General features: G+C 51.4%; 4 protein-coding genes across 4 annotated transcripts; 1 reads left to right on the forward strand and 3 right to left on the reverse strand.

The window, feature by feature from the left end:
• Positions 1 to 1452: 1452 nt before the first annotated feature.
• HRG_07361 (uncharacterized protein) lies at positions 1453 to 2442 on the reverse strand (the record flags this gene model as incomplete). The annotated part of the gene is made up of 3 exons (XM_044865832.1): positions 1453 to 1890; positions 1935 to 2180; positions 2218 to 2442. 3 exons carry the CDS (start codon positions 2440 to 2442, stop codon positions 1453 to 1455), a joined length of 909 nt encoding a protein of 302 aa, XP_044718796.1.
• Positions 2443 to 12026: 9584 nt separating this feature from the next.
• Positions 12027 to 13441, forward strand: HRG_07362 (kinase; the record flags this gene model as incomplete). Its single annotated transcript, XM_044865833.1, has 4 exons — positions 12027 to 12193; positions 12251 to 12453; positions 12650 to 12678; positions 13205 to 13441. 4 exons carry the CDS (start codon positions 12027 to 12029, stop codon positions 13439 to 13441), a joined length of 636 nt encoding a protein of 211 aa, XP_044718797.1.
• A 1840-nt stretch (positions 13442 to 15281) lies between these two features.
• On the reverse strand, positions 15282 to 16233 carry HRG_07363 (uncharacterized protein; the record flags this gene model as incomplete). The annotated part of the gene is made up of 5 exons (XM_044865834.1): positions 15282 to 15614; positions 15678 to 15827; positions 15885 to 15899; positions 15954 to 16051; positions 16116 to 16233. The coding sequence occupies 5 exons, from the start codon at positions 16231 to 16233 to the stop codon at positions 15282 to 15284; spliced, it is 714 nt and encodes a 237-aa protein (XP_044718798.1).
• Positions 16234 to 18950: 2717 nt separating this feature from the next.
• HRG_07364 (ATP-dependent DNA helicase PIF1) lies at positions 18951 to 19706 on the reverse strand (the record flags this gene model as incomplete). The annotated part of the gene is made up of 1 exon (XM_044865835.1): positions 18951 to 19706. One exon carries the CDS (start codon positions 19704 to 19706, stop codon positions 18951 to 18953), a length of 756 nt encoding a protein of 251 aa, XP_044718799.1.
• Between the last annotated feature and the right edge of the window lie 3123 nt (positions 19707 to 22829).

The following is a 22829-nucleotide window of genomic DNA, read 5'->3' on the forward strand; positions in this document are numbered from 1 at the left end:
CCAAGTCCGTTTCCTAGTGTGGTGTACGAGCCGAGCCCACCATATGAGAGCAGGGCGACAGATTATCGCAATATCGGTGAAGAGTCAGTCGTGGTTCGTCACTTTCCCAGTACACAGTCCCCCTTGTCGGGAGTGGCGCAAGCGGATAGCCGTGCAGTGAACGCGCCTCAGATGTCGCCCACCATGGGCTTGACCGTCAGAGCCGTCACCTCGCAGTCAATGCCTGTGATCAACGCTCCCCGCGTCGACAGCCATGGCGATACGAGTCCCAAGAGTGCGACAGTCCAGTCAATAGGCACGGGCGCCGTGCTAACGAAGCCCACAACCGTGTACGCCGACAACAACAGTGACGACCAGCTCTCTGTGCAACAGGTGGCAGGGCAGGATGAACGACCACAGCCGGGCTTCTTGTTCTTCTCACAGACATCCAACATCATCCGAAGAACCGACCGGGCTTGCCAAGCTTGCAGGGCAAGAAAATCCAGATGTAGCAGGACCCAACCATGTGAGCGGTGCGTTGCAGGGGGGAAGACTTGCCAGTATTCGAGATCATCCCAAAGAAGGGTTCCGCGGCATCGGCATCATGTGGTGCATACAGATCACACGTAAGCAGAAACTGTCATGGTTCGGATTCCTATTATACTAATATCCTCTAGTCGCGATGAAAAGCATACGGAACCTGGGGGAGGGCCGCATTAAGGGGTTAAGGTCATAAAGCGCAGCCGCAAAGCCATCTGGCCCCAAGCCTGCCCATGAGATTTATCTTCGAAGCAACACATTACTAGCCACTTACCGCAAGGCACTGGCATCGGCTGCATGTGTTATTGTGAGGATAAAAGCTGCGGACAGAAATGAAGTCGAAGACACGCGGATGCGAGGTGACGATGGGACGATCTTCATTTTCAGCCGGGGTTGCAGAATCGTTAGCCGCGTAACCGTGGAACAAGCAAGTGCCTCTTCGGAGTTGGCCGAGTGGAATAAGGTTATTTGTGTAGATAATTCACTATGAGTACAGTGCTGTATCTGCCAGCCGACTAATTGTGTCCACATATGTAACCCGAGTTTTATTCCTCCGAGCCAGAATGAGATTTTGTAGTTATATTCGGCTCTATAAGTCTATATGTTGTCCACACTCGTGGACTAGGAAAGACGAAATGAATGATCTCTTGATTATGATATCTCTAGCTACAGAAGGAGTGGAAGGCTAGGTCTTATATAGACATAACGTACCCCACTGCGTCATGCAACGCACCATGTCATGCAACAAATTGTCCGACCGGCAAGCCACAGCGAAAATTAATCCTGCGACCAACACAACCATTGACAATATTTTTGAAAATTTCAGAAATATGAAATAGTATATATAGAATCTATTGATATAAATGTTTTATTTGTAAATGCAGTCTGGCGGTCTTGTGGTCCCCTAGACCCGAGAGACAGAGAAACCGGCCTCTACTGAGTAACTGCGCACCCTGCTTCCTCTATGTCTTCGTCGTCAGGGACGTCTATCGCCACCATTTGACGAAGAACATCGTATGTATAGACCTGGACAGCTTCCGCGTCCTCTTCGCTCTTCGGATCGTACATTGTTGACTCATCAAATTGTACATTCGCCGAGACCATCAGTTTGGTCTGGCGGATCGAGGGTATCCACACGACATATTGATGGGTCGATCTGTAGCCCACCAGGTAACCGATATGAGCTCTCTGCTCAAGCGGGGACTGCGTCTTATGTGACTTTACATGCTCCAACGCAGTGATTGCCATTGGGTAGGCCACACAGCCGAAGACACGCAGGTGATTTATGCTCGGCTGGACTCGCTTGATGTGGCCGTATAGAGGTTGTGGTCCCTCATATGGGTCCACCATCGTTCGTGTGGGCTTCTCCAGCTATGATCAGATCCTTTAAGTGGCGTACGGTTGAGCAAATACACTGCTGTGCGGTAGGTCTCGGTCCAGAGCTCCTCCGGGATGCGGGAGTCCAGGTTCATAAGCCGGGCCCTTTCTTTGACCACGGCCCCGGACCTTTCTGCATGCCCATTTTGCGTGGGCGTGGATGGAGCTGACTGGAAGACCCGAATGCCCAATCCTTCGATGAATTTGACTAGCTCCTTTGTTAGAAGGGCTTTTTCTCCGTCAGAAGCCAGGTTGATCAGTTTTATCCCGTACTGAACTAGTTTCTAGCATCGATGTTAGCTTCTTGAAAGCATCTCGGACCTTCGTTTTGTTCGTCAATGCATAATAAAACCTCATTCCGGTCGTCATGCATGTGAATAGCGCAAAGTACTTTTCACCCCCGAATCCGGCCACCGGGCCTGGGTGTAAGTCGAAGCTAAATTGAGCACCGGCCCTCTGGGTCGTAAAGTGGGCTCTCACGGAGACCTGCCTCTTTGCCTTGCCTGTTGCGCAGACCTCGCATTCACACGTGGCCGGTCCTTCCATCTTGGTTAGGTGGCTAAGGGGTTCTGGCCCCGGATGTCCTAGCCGTCTGTGCCAAAGGTCTGCTTGCCCACCCATTGGTGGCTTAGGAGCCCTGCTTGTGACAAAGACGCTGTGTTGGGGCCGCTTTGAGAGGCTTGCAATAACGTATTGGTCTTCAATTTCTTGCAGGCTGACCAGAGTGCGCCCTGTGGGCTCATGGTAGAGTGTGCCGTTAACCTGGTTCCAATAGATCTTCGCAACAATCCCCTGACGAGCTGAGAACATACTTGTTGGCATCTCTGGGATGTAGGTATCTCTGAGAGGAGCATGAGAACCATATCAGAGAGGGGGTCTGCTATGCGTCACGAAATGGACCTCCTGCAGCATACTGGGAGTTTTCGAACGCAACAGCGGCCTATCTGAGAAATAGGGAGTTGTCAAGGAATGGCTAAAAGCCCATGGGAGTTATGGCGTGGAGAGAAGCCAAGATCAGGGCACTTGAGAGTGTTCGGATGTCCTGCCTGGGTATTTATTCCCAAAGAAAAGAGAACAAAGCTTCTGAAAAGAGCATGGCAAGGAGTTTTGTTGGATACAAAGAGGAGACAGATAAAATCTATCTAGTCTGGAACCCAGCTGATAAGAAGGTCCACGAGGTTCGATTCGTGGAATTCGATGAGAGCAAGTATATGGACAATGAAATCAGCCAAGAATCACAATCGCAGTATGACGATGAGAAGGAAGAGAAAAGGGAGCAAGGGGAGCTCACTGATGATGACTCTGATGCCGAAGATTCGGTCAGGATAGGACCATGGACCAGGAAGCTACAGAAGCTGGGAGGATGCCGGAGAAGCAGCGGACGGGAACCCGACCGGCCAAGACACTGCAGATTCGGAGGAAGAGCTCCAAGGAGACACAATCATTGTCAATACAGGGGAGGCGGATATAACCTCTCCTGAAAGGAGTCTGCCGAAAACAAGATCCCAGATTCGACGAGAGACCGTGGCACTCAAAAGAGCAGAGAAGCAGCGAGCAGAGCTGGAACGGCGGCAAAGAGAAGAACAGCGCATGGCAGAACGTCTGAAGAAGCGAGGGGAGAGTGGCAGGAAGGAAAGAGCCATGGTAGCAAGGACGCTTCTCCAGCCTAATACAGACCTGTACGACTTCGACCCGAAAAAGCTTACCTTCCGACAGGCGATGGAAGGCAGTGAGAAGGATCAATGGGTAGGAGCTATAGATGAGGAAGTTCAGAATCTCATTCGACGACAGACATTCTCGGAGGAAATCAACGAAGTTGACTGTGAGGGAACGATCATGTGACTTTCATACTTTATGAAATGTCTCACTTTGATTCATGTAAATAGCGAAAGTCAGAGTCTTCCTTAGGAACCTCCTTCTCTCTTCGTAGACAATCACTTTACCCAAGTCGCACCCGACCTTGTTCGTGCACTTGTACCGTCACACTTGTCGTCGACCCGCTGGTAGTGGAGGGCTCCCGACATGACTGTCTCGGCAAAGAGAGGGAGAAGTCTTGATCTAGACCGGCTAGTCGACGCGGCACCAAGAGCTGTTCCAATGACTGGACGGCGGCCCCAGGGTCGCCGGCGCGAAAAGGATGGCCTTGGTCGGCATCAAGTGGCACGAAAGTGCCCGACTGCAAGAAATGGGCAACATGGCCGTCACTAAAGCCATACCTGTTGAGAAGCTCCCGTAGCTGCTTGTTCTCCTCAGCTACTCTCCTCGCGGCCATCTGGATCTCGGTCGAAGCCTCGATGCCCTGGAGCTCGTATACTCTGAGTCGCTGTTCGAGCTTCTGGACATACTCTCTCCGTCGGGCGCGCGATCTCCTTTGGTTATCTCGAATTCGGACTAAGCTGTTCTTCTGCTAGAGCAGAGAAGAGAGACGGAGTCTTGTGTTAGAAAAGGCTATTCCTGTCGATGGTATCACCTGGGTTTATGTCACTTACTGCGGGGGCTGACATTTAGCTTGCAGGCTTGCATATAGACTCTTCTTAGCCAGTGAAGGAGGAAAGCAAAATTAAAATTAAAATCAGGTGAATAGTCTCGTAAGTAGAGTATCGGTCCAATGCTGAGGGTCGGGAAAGAATGGGGGTTGGCAAAAGGAAAAACCTTGTTAGATCACTGGCAAGGGAAGTATTTGGGGAAAGAACAGGTAAGATAGCTACAGCAGCTTCACGCCTTCTTTGCCTGGCCGCGTGCTGGTCATGGCGTAGCCCTTGCAGTCTTCCCAGGGGCTTGGACAAAGGACAGTCGGATTTGCATTTTACGGGTCACATTTGCCCCGTGTTGGTGGGAAATGGGACACTCGCCCCTGAGTAAACGTGATGAGTCAGTTGGTCAGCCGGACCGAGTCTTGGGAGCCGCTCGCTTCAGAGCCCTGCCTGTTTGCCAATATTTCATAACTGTTATATCCAATTAGTATTGCAAAACATCCGTACCTCGGTAACCGCGGATGCAGGTCTCACAGAGCTACCTTCTTCTTCCGAAGTGGATACCGACGTGGGCAGCCGTCCCCTTGTCATGAGGCTTCGTATGCTGCAAGCTTCGCCACCTCCCGACCTTCCATGCGTATGCATACATATTGCCACTTAGGGCCAAGACGAGTGAAGAGAAATTAACAGGCAGAATCCTGCGTCACGCTAAACCCCTGACTCCACTGCAGGAGAGCTGCGGGCCAGTCTGCATGATGCAAAAGAGGCGGTCCGCCTAGTCACTCTTCGCCCCGGCGCCTATTCAGAATGTGGCTGCTGATGGATTTGGAGAATTAGCCGATGTGATCGGCGCGTAGATGCAGAAGCCGGAGATGTCCTGGTTGAGGAGAAGGTCCATGACGGAGTCTCCGGGAGGATGAATGCGGAGTTTCAAACGCCTGAGCGAAGATGGCAAACCCCTGGGCAGGGGCACAGACGGCAACGAGCTTATAGGTCTCGAAGGAGCAAGCGAGGGGCCTTGCAAGTCTTGCAGACTAGATGAACGTATTGAGTTCTAATCATGAGTCTTCACCAACCCCTGAAATGGTATTGGTCCCTGGATGCCTCCTCCAGTAAATATCTGTTCCACGAGCCAGCATTAATGTCTTCGCTTGCCTTCATGTAAGACTTCTTTGGAAATTGCCTCAAGTTCAGCGTATCTTGCAATACGTGCTGATGATTGAACACAGTGTCGGTTACGAATGTCCCTTGCTGCCTTTCCGCACGAGTCCAAATCGGAGAGAGTCAGTTAACTCGGTCGTAAGCATGCTACGACGAGTCGTTCGTGACGATAGAGGTGCCGTGGCTTTCCCACGGTCGCATGTAGCTAGAGTGTCTTGAACGTTGGATCGAGGCCCCTCGCTGCTGCGCTTGTCTGAGGTTGCCTGTTGCTCTCTTTCACTCTCCAGCATAAGTGTAATGAGAGATTGTCGCTGCCTTGTCCCAGGACGGGGTACAGAACGCTGGAACAGCTGCGAATCCATGATCCGCTCGCCACTATTATCAGAAATGTAGTCGTCGAGAGTAAACTCGTCGTCCCCCCCATTTTCAGATAGAATTAATGCTTCGTTCGTGCATGTGGGCAGGGCACGTCTGAACGCCTGAACACCTTCAATAACGTGGAGTTCGGAGCCAGGCGAGCTGGTTGTCTTGAGCGAGCCCTTCTTCGAGATGGTGCTTGTTTTGCACATGGCTTTCAAACGACGAGTAGAAGGATGCGCGAACTCATAGATGTTTGTTTGAGGAGCATGTTTCATTAGCTGAACTGAAGATCATACATACGAGATGATTTACGCGGAAGGCATGGCTTCCTTTAATGCTTTGGAAGGCACTTTCGCATCCCGCTTCCAACTATGGAAGGATTACTTGAAGCCTTTGCATCGACCAATGCGGCATGAGCGTGTGGCCCAAACTTGGGACGCTTAAATTGAAGGAAGCAGCCGTGGGCAGAGGGCTGACAGTGATATAAATCACCGTCGCTTAATTGAGTGCCCTCAGAATTATACCAGGTGCTCTGTCGACCGTTCAGTGCCGGATTTTATCACTACAGATAGTTGTATCTCCATCTCTCTTTCTACCCGTTTTCTCTGGCGCTCTCTTATCATACTGTCTAGAGGTACTGCTGGCATAAATAAAATCGCCAGACAAAGTCCACACTGACCTCCAAACTGGTGTCTCACCCGACCAGTCACAGAACACACTAGGAGCACAGATGATGCTAGGAACATCAATCCGCTTACTGCTCCAAGCCACGGCATGCCCTGGTTTGACGTCGGCTGCTCTGGCTAATGCTGGTTAGAGTGCCGGCCAAAACGACGGAAACACTGTGTCTTCCTCCATATCGCCATAACCATAATAACGATAGTCAAGTGAGACACCATTGGAGCAGCGCACCAGTATTCGACACCAGATCGTCTAAATTGCCAGACGGCCGCCCCAATAAACGGTAGGTGAAAGGCCAATACTAGTCCACAAATGATGATTCTCGCCTTAATGGAGGGACCAGACTCGACGGCGCGAGAAAAATAGGCGTAAATCAAGGGATCGACGACTTGAATAAGCTGTAAATCATGAGTATATCGGGGAGGTAATTAGACGGACCTGAATAGGGAGTACCTCAATGATGTCGACGCATAACATGGTGACCCCTTTCCAGGCTGTGAAGAAGGGGTAGGCAAGGACGCTTGGTAGGAGTGCATTTCTCGCACTGCCGAACAAAGCGGCGAATAGTAAACCGCTACCCAAGAAGAGACATGCTGTGGGAATCAATGCCCAACTTCGCCTACGCGAAGCTTCTCGTGGCTTGACCCTGATCATCCAGTACAGGTAAGGCCCCATAAAGACCGTGGTCACGGCAAACACGACACCGGCCTCGATGACCTCCTTGACGGTAATCTCGTCGTGCATGTCGAAATTCGGCGACCTTGAATGATGGAGAGAGCGGAACTCGGACTTAGAGTTGAGAATGAGAGCACCGAGCTTCCTCGGAACGAGACGTGCTTTATATAAGGTTAAGTCATAAAAGCGAATTTTGGTACTTGGAAGTAACACTTAGATGAAGAGAGCCTTACGAAGTTGTCTAGCCGTTTTGCGAACGAGCATACATACCGAGTGAGGTGGAAATGGGTGCTTTGTCCGTAGTAAGGTTACACTGTCTTTGCCTCGAGACTGGGATATAGTTGATATGATGATTTACGTATATGAGGCGGGTGAGGTTCCTCCACATTGAAGCGGCCTGTTCAGAGTAGGGTGGGCGGAACGGCACGTCTTCAGCAGATTGATGCGGTTGGCCCCCCGTTATGAGGCCATCCAGTAGATCGGCATCACCAGCAGTGCATACAACCTGGTTCATGCACTATGGCTTGCATGTGTCTAAGCTCGCCTTGACAAGGGGTCGGAACGCTATGGGCATGCGCAAGGGCAATTTTCCCGGGTCTGCAGTCAAAATGAACATGGCCGTCCCGATACCATGGGCTCTCTGGTGGTGATGGATCAGATAAGGAAGGTCAAAGCACGAGCAAAAGGTGTCGTTGCTCCATTCCACATTGGGATTTGTGAGACAATGGCGCGGCTGCAGGAAGCATGACTTTCAGCTGTGACAATTCCGCAAGATGGGCTTCGTACTGGCTCGCAGAGCCAAGAACCTGGCTCTCCTGGTCGTTCCTGATCTCGGTCTCGTCGGGGCCGTTGGTCGGGAGCATCAAGAAAAGCAGGATTGTCAGGCGGGAAGAGAAGGAACAGAGGTAGATCTCTGAGACGGAAAAGATAACTAGTTACTTGGCGATTCCTTCGGCTTATTCGTCCCCTCAAGAATCATCTCCATCGCCCTTTCTAAAAGTGCTCTACCCTTATCGCTGTCTAACTCATTAACAGAACACGATCCTTGACCCTCCATAAAAACCGCGCTCGCACCACAACTCGCTAGTTTGACGATTCTTCTGGTCTCTTCCTGCCATGTTTCGCGCATGCTTGTTTCCATTTTGGCGGTGATTCTCGCAAAAACCGGGATGTTCACTCCCACACCCAACCTGAAAGACTCCCACAAATTTCTATTCTCCCTGAGCTTTCGACTCTCCCAGTAACGGAATAGAGATGCTTTATATCTAAGGTCGTGGAACTTGCTGCGGAATGTTTTGTCCTGCATACACCTCTCGCAAGTTTCGGTGATGATCTGAAACGGTTCGACTCCAAGTTGGCACGGTTCGTCATGGCTGCACCTCTTCTGACCAACATCATTGAGGTGACCGCACCTAATCGAGCATGGAGTGACAAGATGCGATGCCATCGTCTTATTGCAGGTAGCTTGACAGCGCCTTTTTGAGTTGCAGAAGAGTTGAAATGGTGAAGACTTTATCGCCATTCGGTGCCATATATACCAGAAATCCGGCTCCGCAGATGCCTGCACACTCTATGTGCCTACAATGCGAAGAACAGGCAATAATGCTTCACCTGAACTCTGTCGCAGGACTTATAGTCTCACTACTATACTATGTCGTTGGCCATGTCACCTGCAGCGTGTGTAGTGCAAGCTCGGTACAAGACCAATCAGGCAAGACCTACGCCTGCCGCAGAGATCTGCAGACCCACCCACACTGAAAGGGGGGCATCATTGATGGCAACCTCGTCCTGCATGTCGAAATGCGGCACCCTTGAGAGCGAAATGCGGACGTAGAGTAATGAGAAGGCATATGGGGACCGGATTGGCCCTGAGCGAGACGTGCTTTATATAGACGTTTAAGTCGTAACAGCGAATGTTGGTATATAGCAAGGAACGCGCAGGTGAAGAGACCACAGCACGTTGTCCAGTCGCTTTACAACCGGGAAGACCTACATAGAGTAAGCCCGTTTAGCTTTTCACCTAGGTACTTTGGACAAGTCCTCCGTCTCCTCCCGTCCGTCATTAATGTCCAAAGTAATGAATCCTATCTTATTCGACTTATCATAATATCATATTCCCCTCCCGTCTCTCTCGACGGTTCCCGAGCCAATCAGAGAAACTTCATTTCAGCACGGTTGGCCTGGAGAGAACGTCTAGGGGTGAAGATTTATGTGGGAGAGGGCTCGGGGCGGGATTACTCCGTACGCGCATCCAAAGGCATTGTAAGGCGCATACACAACGAAACAGAGAGTGAAGAACGGGGGCCAGTAATGCAATTGATTGATCTCTGACGAGCTCCTTCAGAGGCTATGCGACCCTACTTTATAATCACGAGATGCCTCCCAGTCCCGTGCTTTTCTCTGGAAAAGTCACTCCAGCCAGTAGTTGGAATTAACCAGCCATCTACCGTGGTCAAGCACTTTAAGCGCGTGACAGGCATGTGCGCATATCCTGTACGAAATCAAGAGAGATTTTTTTGTCAGGACCCTCTTCCTTACTCTCCTTACCCTCCTTACCCCCTTTACCCTCAATGCCGCACTTGCCGACCTTACCTACTTGCTATCCCGGTCTACCAGCTCTGATTCTTACTCCCTACCGTCCTCGCACGTGATTTTTCCCTCAAGATTTATTCTACCCTGCATTTTGGATTTGCGCCGCAGGAACACGACTAATGCGATCAGTTGAAGAACGCGATTCTTATTGCGACGCGCACATTGCCAGGGGCTATTGGCGGTTATCCCATTTGGGCTGTAGTCGAAGCGGAATCCCTTTCAGTTGTTTGTCCGAACCTGTAGACAGATCATTTTATCGCTAACTTACTGGAAATGGAGACTCAAGCACGCGAACTTTGGCAGAGAACAGTCATGAGTTTTGTCGAACAAAGGAGTAAATTTGCAGTGAGATCTTCATGAACGGAGGAATATGGTGTTCAGCCGATGAGCTTTAACAGGGTAATGGTAAAGCACTTATGGAAAGGGCGATTGACAAGACGCTGGAAAAGGCAAAGGCATTTAGTCACAGGTGGCATAACCATCAATTAAGGTAAGTAGACCTTTCTAGGTTCTTTATGAGTTATATGTACTTGCCAGGTAGATTTCTAAAGCAGGTGACAACAATAACAGGCAAACTCCATCATGCCTCGTGTACTTCGCTAGTCTATCCTCTCAACTGTACTTGGTGGATTAAGCAAGCCAAAACGAATGTTTCAGTCCCATTCAACGCTGCTAGAGTTCCCAATTCATGTATTTTACGTGCTGAAGCACTGGGTAGGAGGGCTCACCGTTGGTCACAGGGTTACAGACGGCGCAAGTGTACTTGCCACATGCAGCCTTGACCTTGTTCGAGCCCATCTCAACCTCGATGACTCTGTGGCCTGCTTTGCTCAGCTCGTTGCAAGGGTCGAATTTAAAGGTCTCCATGCTACCCCGAGTGCCACATGAGTAAATTTTGACGGAAACGTAGTTCTTGCACATACTCGAACAAGATCAGAGATATGTATGATGGGACCGCTTGAGTAGACTGAACTGACATGAAGGAGGTTGGGAAATATGAATGGAGGTGATACAGCAATAATGGCGCAATCGACAATGACTTATATAAGAGAGTTGATTCACTCATCAACCCGGCGAGTTCGGTCCTTTTTATAGTGCTCTTGAGCTTTTGAAGAGTTAAGGGACCGCCGGACCGGACATGCTACATGGACCACCGACTGGGGTCGCTTAGGCAGCCGCACCATGCAGCAGCTTGGGTTGAATCAAGGCTGAGGATACAACGTAAATTATCATTTTCAAGTCATTTTGATCAATGTATGAGAGGTACGGCTAAAGTAGGCTCTAGTTAATGGGCCCTTGGTTTTCCTTATCGGGCCCTTAAAGTGTGGCTAAAATAGTCACATGACTGTCGCGTCCCTTTCCCCGCCAAAACATTAGCCGCCAACTGTGAAAAGCTGTCAATACGGCCTCCGTACTCGTGCACCCCCACTTGTGGGTGAGCCAAAGCGAATCCCAAAGTGGAGGCGGGCACGAGTAGTCAATGGTGCATCCAGCTAGAACGCGACAAAGTTGACAACGCGCATACAACGCACGCCAACGTACGAACGCACGAACGCATACCAAGGTGAGGGCATCCCCAACGCACCAACGCCGCACCGATGAAGTCACCTTTCCGCCGCAAGTTCGAGACCTGGCAAGCTGCTGCAGAGAGCGCCGTAGCTGCATTACGGAGCGAGAGCCTAATCAGGGACTGTGTCGTTGTAGCGACGTAGCCTCGGGCATATGTTCCACGAGCCTGTTCAATTGCCTCACTCATTGACATTACATTAAGCACCCTACTTTTAACGGCTCTACGTGAAATGCAGTTATGCTGTCGGGCCTATGACGCCGGCAAATGTGTGCACCGGCGCGCGTGCAAGCAAAGCCGCAAAGTAGGTTTGACAGTCCGCCACACTTTCAGCCACACTTCAAGGGCCCGATAAGGAAAGCCAAGGGCCCATTAACTAGAGCCCTAAAGTAAGCGCACTAAAGATCCCTCTTGCTGAATTTCATAAGTTTGTACGGACTCCGTAGCGATAAGCAAAACACCGGAGCGGAACAACCTCTATTCCAGCCTTGAGGACACGCTCGCGGCTTCTGTGCGAAGTAGTAAGGTAACAGTCTTAAGGTTCACCGTTTGTAGCAGCTACCATCCACTAATCTCGACTCAGGGGTCTTACGATCTTTCACGTTACCCGCATATTCACAATGGAAAATAATGGTTCCACGAGCACCATTGAATTGATTAACCCTGGAGTCATGCTCAAGCAGCCGATTCAGTTCCAGGCGGAAGACCTTGCCGAAATAGTCGATCTCTGCTTTTCTGTCGAGCCGCTCATACTCCAGCAACTCGGAGAACATCCAAGGATCGTGAGGTATGCGCAAGTATAATAGCTCTGAGTGCCATGGACACTTATGGTACTGAACTTTAGATATCTCGGGCAGCATGGCCGCGGTCTACTGCTCGGTCAGGCGAGCCACGGCAATCTCCAAGCCTATATTGACAGCAACCCTTCGATCAACTTGCGTCAACGAATGTTATGGTGTCAACGATTGGCCGAAGCTATCTCCTATGTTCATAATCGCGGCGTCGTTCACTCGGATCTTCGCCCAGCAAATGTTCTTGTTCACGAAAGTACCCCAGGATCTCGGGACTTGTTGCTCTGTGATTTTGGTGGATCTACATGTGATGAACTAGGTCTGGATGGAGGCTGCCTTCCCGATGGCCCTTTCTACCATCCAATGTTTGGTTTCGAGTCAAGTCCAGCTCTCGACATATTCGGCCTTGGGTCTCTCTTTTACACCATCTTGACAGGCTGTTGGCCTTACAGATCGACAATTGGCCAACTGGAAACTACAGGTGAGAAGGTGCCGTATGAAAAGGCAGTTGCCGAGGCTTACAATGAGGGTATGTATCCCGACTTAACGGGCATAGCAGGAGGAAGTGTGATTATGGCATGTTGGACGAAGCGGTACAAGACAGCAGAGGAGGTCCTGCGCGCTTTGGAAAGGGAAATGCCGATTCCTAAGGCAGAAGGAGGTTTGATAGAGGCTCATCACACCTTCGTGCTCTTCGGAGTGGTAGTTTCTGTTGCTGTATTGGCAGTCCTCACACACGTACTCATCCAGCGACAGGGGCGATAAGCAGTCGCTGAGCAAGAAGAGGCTTTTGATACGTGGTGCTTTGTTCGACTTCAGACAGTGCACTTGTTTTCAACAAGCTTTGATTACATGTAGCGAAAGACAGCATCCCTAGTTGTGGCTTCCCTTGACGTCGAGCCGTTGTCGTTGAATCAGTGAATGCGTGCGAAAGGCACAATACGACGCGCTAGAATTGGTTTTCCTGCAAATGGTTGGAAGCTAATTTGCTCTTGCGCTTCATTAAGTGGCAGGTTTCGGGCAGCCAGCGTTCTAGCAGCGAGTGCGGGAACAGTTGTGGTGCGGGCGATAAGGAAAGTAAGGCGGGTAAGGACGGCAAGGATGGCAAGGATGGCAAGGATGGCAAGGATGGCGAGGACGGCAAGGATGGCAAGGATGGCAAGGACGGCAAGGACGGCAAGGATGGCAAGGACGGCAAGGATGGCAAGGACGGCAAGGACGGCAAGGACGGCAAGGGTTTCTAACGGTACAATAGGGTATAGGTCGGAAGCCTAGCCAATCTCTAGCGCCAGTAGACGGCGTTACATGCATGTGTAGTAGCAGCGGGTAAGCGTGGTGGGGTTCGTACTCTCGCGAGGATGCTCACGGATTGCAGGTACTACCGTATTTTATTTGGTAGTTGGTACTCCTTATGCGGGCGAGCAGCGGCGCAAGTCAGATTCCTTCATGCGTCTACGGAGTCCTTTAATACCTTACCAACCTTGCCCACTGCACCACGAATCATTTCTATCTAACTCGGTGACGCGACAAGAATGGCCTCGTGGATGAAGAATTTCTCCAAGGTCTCCCAGGAGCTGGCGGATCTCCAGCGAATACCCCTGGAATACGAAGGAAGACTGGACCAACGCCTTCCTTTGGTCTTCGAAGAGGTCTGCAGCCGGCTCCCCAACGCTCCGGTGGCACGGAGTTCGGCCGAGAATGCCGCCAAATGTAGACGACGCAAAGCTCATTTCAAGTACCGAGAATTTATCTTTCGTTTCCCTCATGATTTCTTGGCGTTTGTCTTAGCAGTAGGGCCAAGGGCCTGCACCACCTTCAACGTCTTGCAGTTTACTCGATCATATAAGCAGAAATATCCAGTATTACTTGGCGACGACATCAGGAAAACGATTGATAAATCCGCGAGAAGACAAGGAATCCACAGCCATCCTGAATTCTTGGAATGGATGAGCCTACTATTCGAAGGTTCGTGTTCCCGCGATGAGTTAGTTCTGGCAGAAGTTGACAAGGCATACAGTACCCCACGTTGGTGTGCAAGCTGCTCGCTTTGGTGCAGCGGACATGGCCGTTCTACCAAGACTTCTCGGGGACCGGATCTATGCTGCTGTCCTGGACTCGCCCAAACGGATCGGAGAGCAACTCAATCCGAACATGAGGCTCTTAACAGAGTGTGCCGTGGCAATATTACCTGACGGGGTTTACCAGGACATAATACTATGGCTGGACGTCGGACTAAGCAATGGGCTTGCTATCGAACTCTTTCAGAAGCGCAGCAACAGTTACATATCGCGCAATCAGGTACTAGGGCGACACTAGAAGCGGCCTCAGTATCCGCCTTAGAGACTGTTTTTCCGACTGTCCTTCTGGAAGCAATGAACCACAGTCAGCTTCGACAATGGGAACGAAAGAGTCGTATTGAGGATGTAACGGCTTGTGCGAGACTGACTGTGGGCCCGGCGGCCTCGGTCATGGTACACTTTGCTTGCGCCTGGCATATACGTTATGCTCGTCGATAATCGACATGGAACTGTACAAGGGCCCGGATAAGTAGGGAGGAGAGGCCTATGGGCCCATTCTACCTCTGTCTTTGTTGCTTGGTTTCTTCCTGTTTTTCTTTCTGCCTCCGCATCCATAGCCGAAAGCACATTTCCCCAAATCACCCTCGCTCCTATTCCCTTGGGGATTGGTATCGTGAAGTCGCCGCTCGTCGTCCATACAGTCTCGCCACTACTGGTATGGAATAGAACATTCTCGCATTCTTTAAAGTGGTATGTCCGCTCGTTCGTATTATCCACATTAACGTATACTATCGCTTTCTTGTGGTTTGGGAAGACATCTTTCGACACCTGAAGACTCCGGCGACGACTCGTCTAACAATAAGATACCTGGGTTGCCGCCGAATACGCCGTCACAGGAGTAAGCAAAGCTGTAAATTTATGTGCTACGAAGGCTGTGCTTGGAGAGGATTGCAAGCAAGCCAGCAATTCCCCTTATTGAGAAAACCCCATCCCCGTTGTTGCTGACCCATAAGAGAGCCAAATTGTCACATTGAGAGTTGCTGCAAGCAGGCGAATGCATGACCAGTCAATTCAATGCTTCCTGGGCAGTCACAACCTGGCCAGCACGCCGGGCAGCGTCAGCAGCCCGAGCAGCCATAGAGCCATCCGTGCGACGCCGGATATCATTGAGATCAAAGGACGCATCAAACATGATGCCATTCAACGTCTTGGCGCGCGAGACGGCGACGTAGGTGAGGCCAGACTGGAAATCGCGATGGGATATATCGGCAACAACCCATTCAAGCGTAGCACCCTGTGCCTTGTGCACAGTGATGCTATATGCAATTGTCAAGGGAAACTGAGTGCGAGAGCAGGGCATACTACCCTTGATGAAGTCCCGCCAGGAGCGAAAGATAGGCTGGACGTTGGCTAGCTCAGGGTCGTCGAAATAAGGGGGGCCGGTATAGCGATCGAAGCGGACCATAATGACAAAGGGATGATGAGCTTGAGGATCCTGTACGTGATCCTCATAGGCAAAGTCATATATGGTCCCCAGTGCACCATTAACAAGGCTAACATCAGTCCAGACGTTCTCAGTCAACATAACTCTTGCCCCAATGCAAATGGGTAACTGGTTATGTAAGTTGCCAGCAGTCATAGAGTCAGCTTCGGCGGCTTTTGGACCGACATTTGTTGCCCGAACCTGTATGCAAGGCACAGCTAGGCGTTCCATATGATCCCTATTGAACTCGCGGACCTGGGCATTCGTTGTGTAGATGCGTACTGCCCCGTCAAAGCACGTAACCTCGGCTAAGGTCAGATTGGCCTGGACGCGGGTGCAGAGCAGCTCCCAGTCTAGGACAGTAGGAGCATTTATACGTAGGCTCTGAAGAGCAGTGCGAAAGGGCCTGCTCTTCGCCCTGCTGACGCAACACTTGTCGTAACACAACTGTCTTGTCGAATGCCAGGTAGGCATTGCGGCCATTGATATCAGGTAAAGCCGTGAGCATAGACGTAGTAAAGAGCGGCTTCTCCATAACAGGTGGAAGCTGGTAGAAGTCGCCGAGCGACAAAACGCTACGGCCGCCGAAAAGGTGTCTTGATATTCGGGAAATATTTGTCGGAGGCGGCTATCAATGTAGCCAAAAGTACGCAAGCCAATCATTGACTTCTCGTCGATAATGAGGTAGCGGAGGTTGCGTAGCTTTGACTGTAGGTTGGCAATGTCTGTAGGGCCTAGCAACGGCAGCTCCGTTGAAGACTTGGTAAGAGGAGTCGTAGAAGGGAGTGTAGTGTAACGCCGCCAATTGCATTAGCAGCCACACCGGTAGGGGCAGCCCGAGCGAAGCAGGTTGGAGATAGCTGCCCAAGACGTGCACAGAGCGCTCTGATCATAAAGGATTTACCTGTGCCGCCTTCTCCGTCTACCTGCACAAGGAGCGGTGCCGGGTTTGGCTGTTGAGGGTCGAGCCTTCTCAAGATGTCGAGTAAATAGGTCAAACACAGTGCGCTGCTCGACGTTAAGCTGATCAAAGAGGCCATCAGGGACATCATCTTGGTTGTTGCCTAGGGGGTGTGAAGCTTTAAGCTCCTTCCAATAGTCATGCCCCAGAATGGCTAAATCCGGATACTTGCCAATGTAGGGCTGCCAATCGTGAGCAAGGTCAAAATCGCGATTCCCCAGTAAGTCAATGTCATCTTCATCTGGACCACGATTTGGAAGCACTGCAGCAAGCTCTTCCCAACCCTCAGCCGCAACATCTTCCTCGTTACGCGGTTCTTCCTGGAATTCCTCTTCGACTGGAGGAGGAGGTCCCCGTAGTAGTCGTCTGGATGAACGTCGTGGACAGCAGAGCAATGGTCGTATGCCCCAGAGAAGGTGTCGAAAGGGCGCCATCTACCTCTTTGAGTTCCTGAGGGTCGCGATGAGGATGGTGGAGGGTTAACTTGACACGACAAAGTCTCGTACTGCTCGTTACCGCGGAGGGCCTTGTACCGAGGGAAATAGCTCAACACACGGTCAGGGCTCGGCTGTAGTGGTGCCAGGCTGCCGGGCGTGTAAAGTCAACTTTGGTGAGAAGCTCAAAGTAGGTCAACTGCGCCCATTGATCGTTGCGAGCGAGGTATTTCTGATATATATTCCTTGAGGCCCGAATACCATCAGCAGCTTCATCTACAATGGCTGCCTGCCATTGCTCTTGAGGGCGGCAGTCAACCGATCGTACAGTCCTCGTGCTTTGCTGGAGTGGTAGGCTGAGCAGCAGGTGGTTAATCTCCATAGCAGACCAGTCACGCTCAGCCGTAAGCTTGTTCATGAACTTGGCGACGAAGCTGACGAGACCCTGTCGTGCATTGACTCTAGGCAAGATGGCCCTGGCGACGTCGCGGTAGCTCTCCGTCTGCTTCTCAGCTTTAGAGCAGTACTTGCCGAGATAGTTAACAACTGCATGAAAGGAGGTGCAGGGGAAATGTCATGATTTGCAAGCCAGCCAATAGCCAAAAGGGATTGAAGTTGTTAAGCAGAGGTCGTTGCGTGCGCCATCATACACAAGGAATGTCGGGTTAAGGCCATGTGTGACGTGGGCCTCGGCATGGGAGGCGCGAGGGAAGTGGAATCGACATAGCTTTTCCCTTGACAGAGAGTTGTCAGGCAGTCGGCGGTGTCGCAAGCAATAGAGCTCAGAACAACGATGGCGTTGTACGCGATTAACAACCTCAGCGAGGAACTGGAAAGTACGCGGCGGTCGGACTAGTACCAATGGATTTGCGTCGCCTTGCTGCATCACACGAAGGGGCTCTGGGTTAATGGCAGAGACATAAGGGGCCCAGAACCGGGCAAACTCAGCTTTGCCTTCGAGTAGACATATCAGGCTTTGGTGTATCCCTAACCCAATAAAGGCCGTGCACATGCGTGCTGCCACGGGCCTGCCATTCGTAGCGAAACCAATAGTCGGTAATGTTGAACTTTGGCATCGATACTATCTTAAGGAAGCTAGTAAAACGGCTGTGAAAGTGATATGCTGCGATATGAGGGTTTTCAAGGAGATTCCGGAACGCAATAGCACCCTTACCACGGCCATCAGCCTCACGCCATTCAACATATGACGGCATGTGTCTCTGGAGGCTATCCCAGTGAAGGTCAGCAGCTGAGAAGGTGAGGAAGACACCAGGACAGGTAAGGCCGTGGACGATGGCCTCAAGCTGATGTCTCTGGCCGCCCCAGTAAGCTCGTGTGCCTTTCAAGCTGCTTGAGAAGCGCACAATAGAGCTCAACAGTGCGCGAGATTCTGGGGTATCTTCCTCAAAGGCATTGCGTAGTTCATCCATGTCAACTTGCTGCTGCAGGCCAGGCCTCTTCAGAAAGAAGGAACTGCGAGAGTTAACTTGTTGGCGCATGAGTGTGTTAAAAGCAACATATCGAAAGCGTGGATGTGCTGGGAACGATTGAACTCATTGAGAGGTGTAGACCGGATATTAGGCATCTCGATGTGGGCCTGGCGCAGAGGGATCTGCTCGGGCGGTACGGGTTCGTGATCCTCAAGCTGAGCCCGGAGACGCTCAAGGTCAGCCTGCGCTGCAATGAAGTTTGGGATTGCTGCTGCATCGTAGTCATCAATGCCAGCTGCATCGGCATCCTCAACGGCCTCAGGGTCAGGGTGCTCTATAGGATGTTGCTCTGCTTGCACGCCCTCAGGCACATCGACTTCCTCGGCAAGCATTTGATCAACCACATCACCGTCGTTTGGTAGCTGACTTAGGCGCTCAGCGTCAATGATGATATCTCGATAGCCAGGGTGGTTGAGTTGAAGGTGTTCAAGCCAGACGCGAATGTGACCTTGCCTAACACGGAATTGACGTCGAAACTGCCGGACGACGTGTGGCTGGTTCGTTGAATCCGTGGGCGTATTATGATGATGTCCAATTCGCGCGGCAGAAGAGGAAGCTGCGTATAGACGTGGCCAATATCCCGTAAGAAGTTAATGACATGACCACGATACTTATACTGCTGGCCACGGTACTGGAAAACCTGGATGTGGACATGCACCCGCGCAATGAGCATCTCCTCGACTTGGGATAGCTCTGGGAGCTCGTTGGGAACGCTGCCGAGATCCAGGTTATTTTCTTCGGAGAAGAGGAAAGGTTCGTGAGGCTGCCTTTTCCCATCGGCGTCACGACGACGGCAGGCAGAACAGACATCATTTACAAGGACCATGTTGAACCAGGACTCCTTGCATCGACTGCAGTACTCAAGAGACTCAGAGTCAAGCTTGTCGTTCCACAGATTGAGGAGGTCCTGATCACTCTGAGAAATGGCCTGTGCGTTGAGATCGCCGGCAAACGGTCCAACGATGTCCAAAGGAGGAACGTCTTCATCGGCCTCGTCGCATTGGATAGATTGTAGGCTTGCAGGAGCAGAAAGGCCAATGCGAGGAACCGGATGCAGATTCAAATCGCCTGCTGTGAAAGCAGAAGAGGCTGGAGACGACACGTTGGAAGGGCTGCTTGACATCGGATAAGAGATATGAGAATGTGTTGCTAACCGCGGGATAGAGAGCAGGAGACGACGGGGCCGGCTGCATAGAAAGCAACTGGGAGGTGCCTGGCGTTGCGGATGGCTCATGGCCTTGCCGTCTCTCCATACGATGACGTCGACTGATAGTAACCTGGCGGGCGTGTGCCGTTGCATGGCCTGGACTATCTTCTGGCCGAATGCCCCGACGAAAGAACCGAGGGCGATGCTGTAGTGGAGGTAAGCGTAGCGGAGGCACGCCAGGAGAAAACGAAGGACGAGGCTGCAGAGGAGGCAGAGCAGGCGAAGCCGAAGACGATGTCTGGGGTGCGGTAGGCCTACGCGCCGTTGGACTCTGGATATCTAGGCTTGCGTGTCGCTTATGGATTGTTGGGATGCGTTGAGCCTAAGTGAAGATCAACAGACGAACGAATTGAGAGGCAAGAAGAGACACACAGGACGATTATGAACCCGACGACAGGGGAGACATTTTCTAGTGCGCTTAGATGGGTCAATCAGGTGAATGAATTGATCGTCTTGCTTGAACTGGTTGCATTGAATGCAAAGACGATCGGGAAGAAGCTCCCCCGAAGGAGGCTCCCCCGTAGGAGGACCCCACGTAGGAGGATGAGGAGACGGCATGTAGATGTCATATCAGAAGATCAATGTCAAAGGATAGGAATCGAGGTTTTCAAGAGGAAATTAGGTGTGTGTGTTTATTACGCCCGGAGAATGACTCTAATAGGGCCTAGACCTTCTGACTATTGACGCTTCGATACACTGATGCATGACACCCCAAGCCCCACGGATCTGCTTACGCTGCGCCAACCATTCCACTGTTTGCTTCCTGACAGACCTGCTTGAAGGTCAATTTCTCCAAGTGTTCAGCATCCTATTCTCAGCAACTGAAGCGCGATTTGTCGAAGACGAAGCTGGATGTGTTATTGTTGATGGTGGTTGGTACGCCGATTGTACTTGACGAATTCTTCTATCACCGAATTACCGAATTGGGTCTTCATTGAACGTGACGTTGTGAACTGATGTTCTCTCATGACGCTGCCCCCTTTGACGAGCGGGGAACCCGGGTGTACCCTGTTTCACCAGGGGTGCCTCCAGCCGGCTTCGAACCGACCCCTCTGCGACGGACGCAGAGGCTCCAGACGTGTCACCACTACGCCATGGAGGCAGGAAATTAGGTCCTCCGGGCGCCCCTACGTTCTATGGCAAAGGTGCGGGTAAACCTTTTAGACCAATCAGAGGCGTCTTTTACGGTGTGAATAATTTCTACTGCAGACAGTATACATAGGCTCTAACCAATCACAACAAAGTTCACGGTAAAGTCTGGGTAAATCTGACCAATCACCTAGACGTATTCGAAGTGGGCTCCAATCAAAATGCAACTGTTAGCAAAGTGGGTCTAAAAGTTTCGCACTTTTTGCTCAGTAAAGAAGCTCCGCTGAATTTTCGCACTGCGTGTACTTCGTCACTTCGTAGCACAAATTTACAGCTTTGCTTAATTAGCATAGCTCTTCGAGGCGGGGACCTTTGCGTACTAAGACCGCAGCCGTGACAGGATCTGACATGGCGTTTCAAGTATTTTGTCTTGTGCTCGTACAAGGTCTGTTGCTCAAGATTCGACTTTAGGACGGCGTGGTGATCTATCCAAGAGTTTACTGCGTTGTCGCGGGGCAGGACAAGCAGAACCGGGAAACTATCACGTGAAAGCGGGGTACATGAAGCTCCAGGCCATTTTGGGAAAGCCCTCGGTGGAGCCTGAGCAGCTTTGGAGCCCAACCACTCGAAGCTGATGCCGTCAGGGCCCATTCCAAAACACGCTCTGAACGCGGAGTGAACACTTCGAAACTGCCGAGAAGCGACGTAGCAGCTAAGGAACTTCATCATGGATGAGCCGGCCGATGCCGTGATCATGGTGGAGCAGGGGCACCCTCCGACACCCACGAAAGATCGAGTCGCGTCGCGCAGCCCAGCAGCAAGGTCCGAGACACCGCGCGACAACTCGAAGACACGGCGGACAAGACGAAGAAGAGCGCCAGAATCACGACGCGAGCGACACTGAATGAGGTTGCAGCCAACGGCACGACCGAGCGGCGGAGGGTCAGCAGTAGCGGACTAGCGGCACTGTCAACGAAGGCAGGGCGATGGTCCAGCTGGCCCTAGAGTTTCTAAGCAAATCCCGCGACGAAATTCAGAGGCTGAAGCGAGCAGTGACCGAGCAGGGCGATATTATCAACGGACAGTAGCAAACGATACCAGAACTGGACAGACAAATGAAGGAGATAGGCGATGAACTGAAGCACGTGCGCGACAAGCTTGACGCAATCGCGAGTAGCCCGATTCTCGCGAGCGCCCAGACCAGTCCACGAACTTCGTACGCAGATTCACTCCAGTCTCCTCCCACCAGACGAAAACATGATAAGTGCGCCTCGGCAGCATCGCCTGGTCGAGGCCCATGGCGTCGATATTGTTGCGCATGTCAAACCGGGAGTGACCACTGACCGTTGTCGATCTCGGAGCCTGGTGGGTGATAGCCCTGATCATCTCTGTTGTGTGCGGCCGTGGTTTTCGATGCAAGATTGAGATGGGCTGACAGCCTAGGTTTCCCAGGTGCCCTTGGGCTTCCTTCGTTATGTGCCGACCCATTGTTGGTGATAGTTACTCAGCCTTAGCACGCCTTGTACTACCACAGGAGTCCTGCGACCCCGCCCCATCAATCGTGCTGTTGATCTCGACAAATGCTACGTATCTGCCGCTGTTACATCCTTGCAAGCTTCGCGAAGGATGTCCGTCATCCAAGAGTACAACGCTGAATCCGGCTTTTCCAAATCTCCCCGTTTGGGAATACTTTCTTGCGCAACTGATTGACAGTCGGTATCAACGGTTTATAGTACGGCGTGAAATTTTCCGCAATCCTCAGGAATATACTTTGACACCAATGGTGCCGACTTTCAGACGGATTAGCCTGTTGTTCTCGCGAAGAGAGGGTGCAAGTGATGAATAGATTATGTTTTTTCTCCTTAGATTCTTCTTCCTCCCTAACAAAAAGTGACTTCTTATAGTTCTGTCACCTGTGGCTGCCTTGTGGTGGCGATGTCGCCACCCAGG

This window comes from Hirsutella rhossiliensis (assembly GCF_020360975.1).
Source record: "Hirsutella rhossiliensis strain HR02 chromosome Unknown scaffold00008, whole genome shotgun sequence".
Lineage (NCBI taxonomy): Eukaryota > Fungi > Ascomycota > Sordariomycetes > Hypocreales > Ophiocordycipitaceae > Hirsutella > Hirsutella rhossiliensis.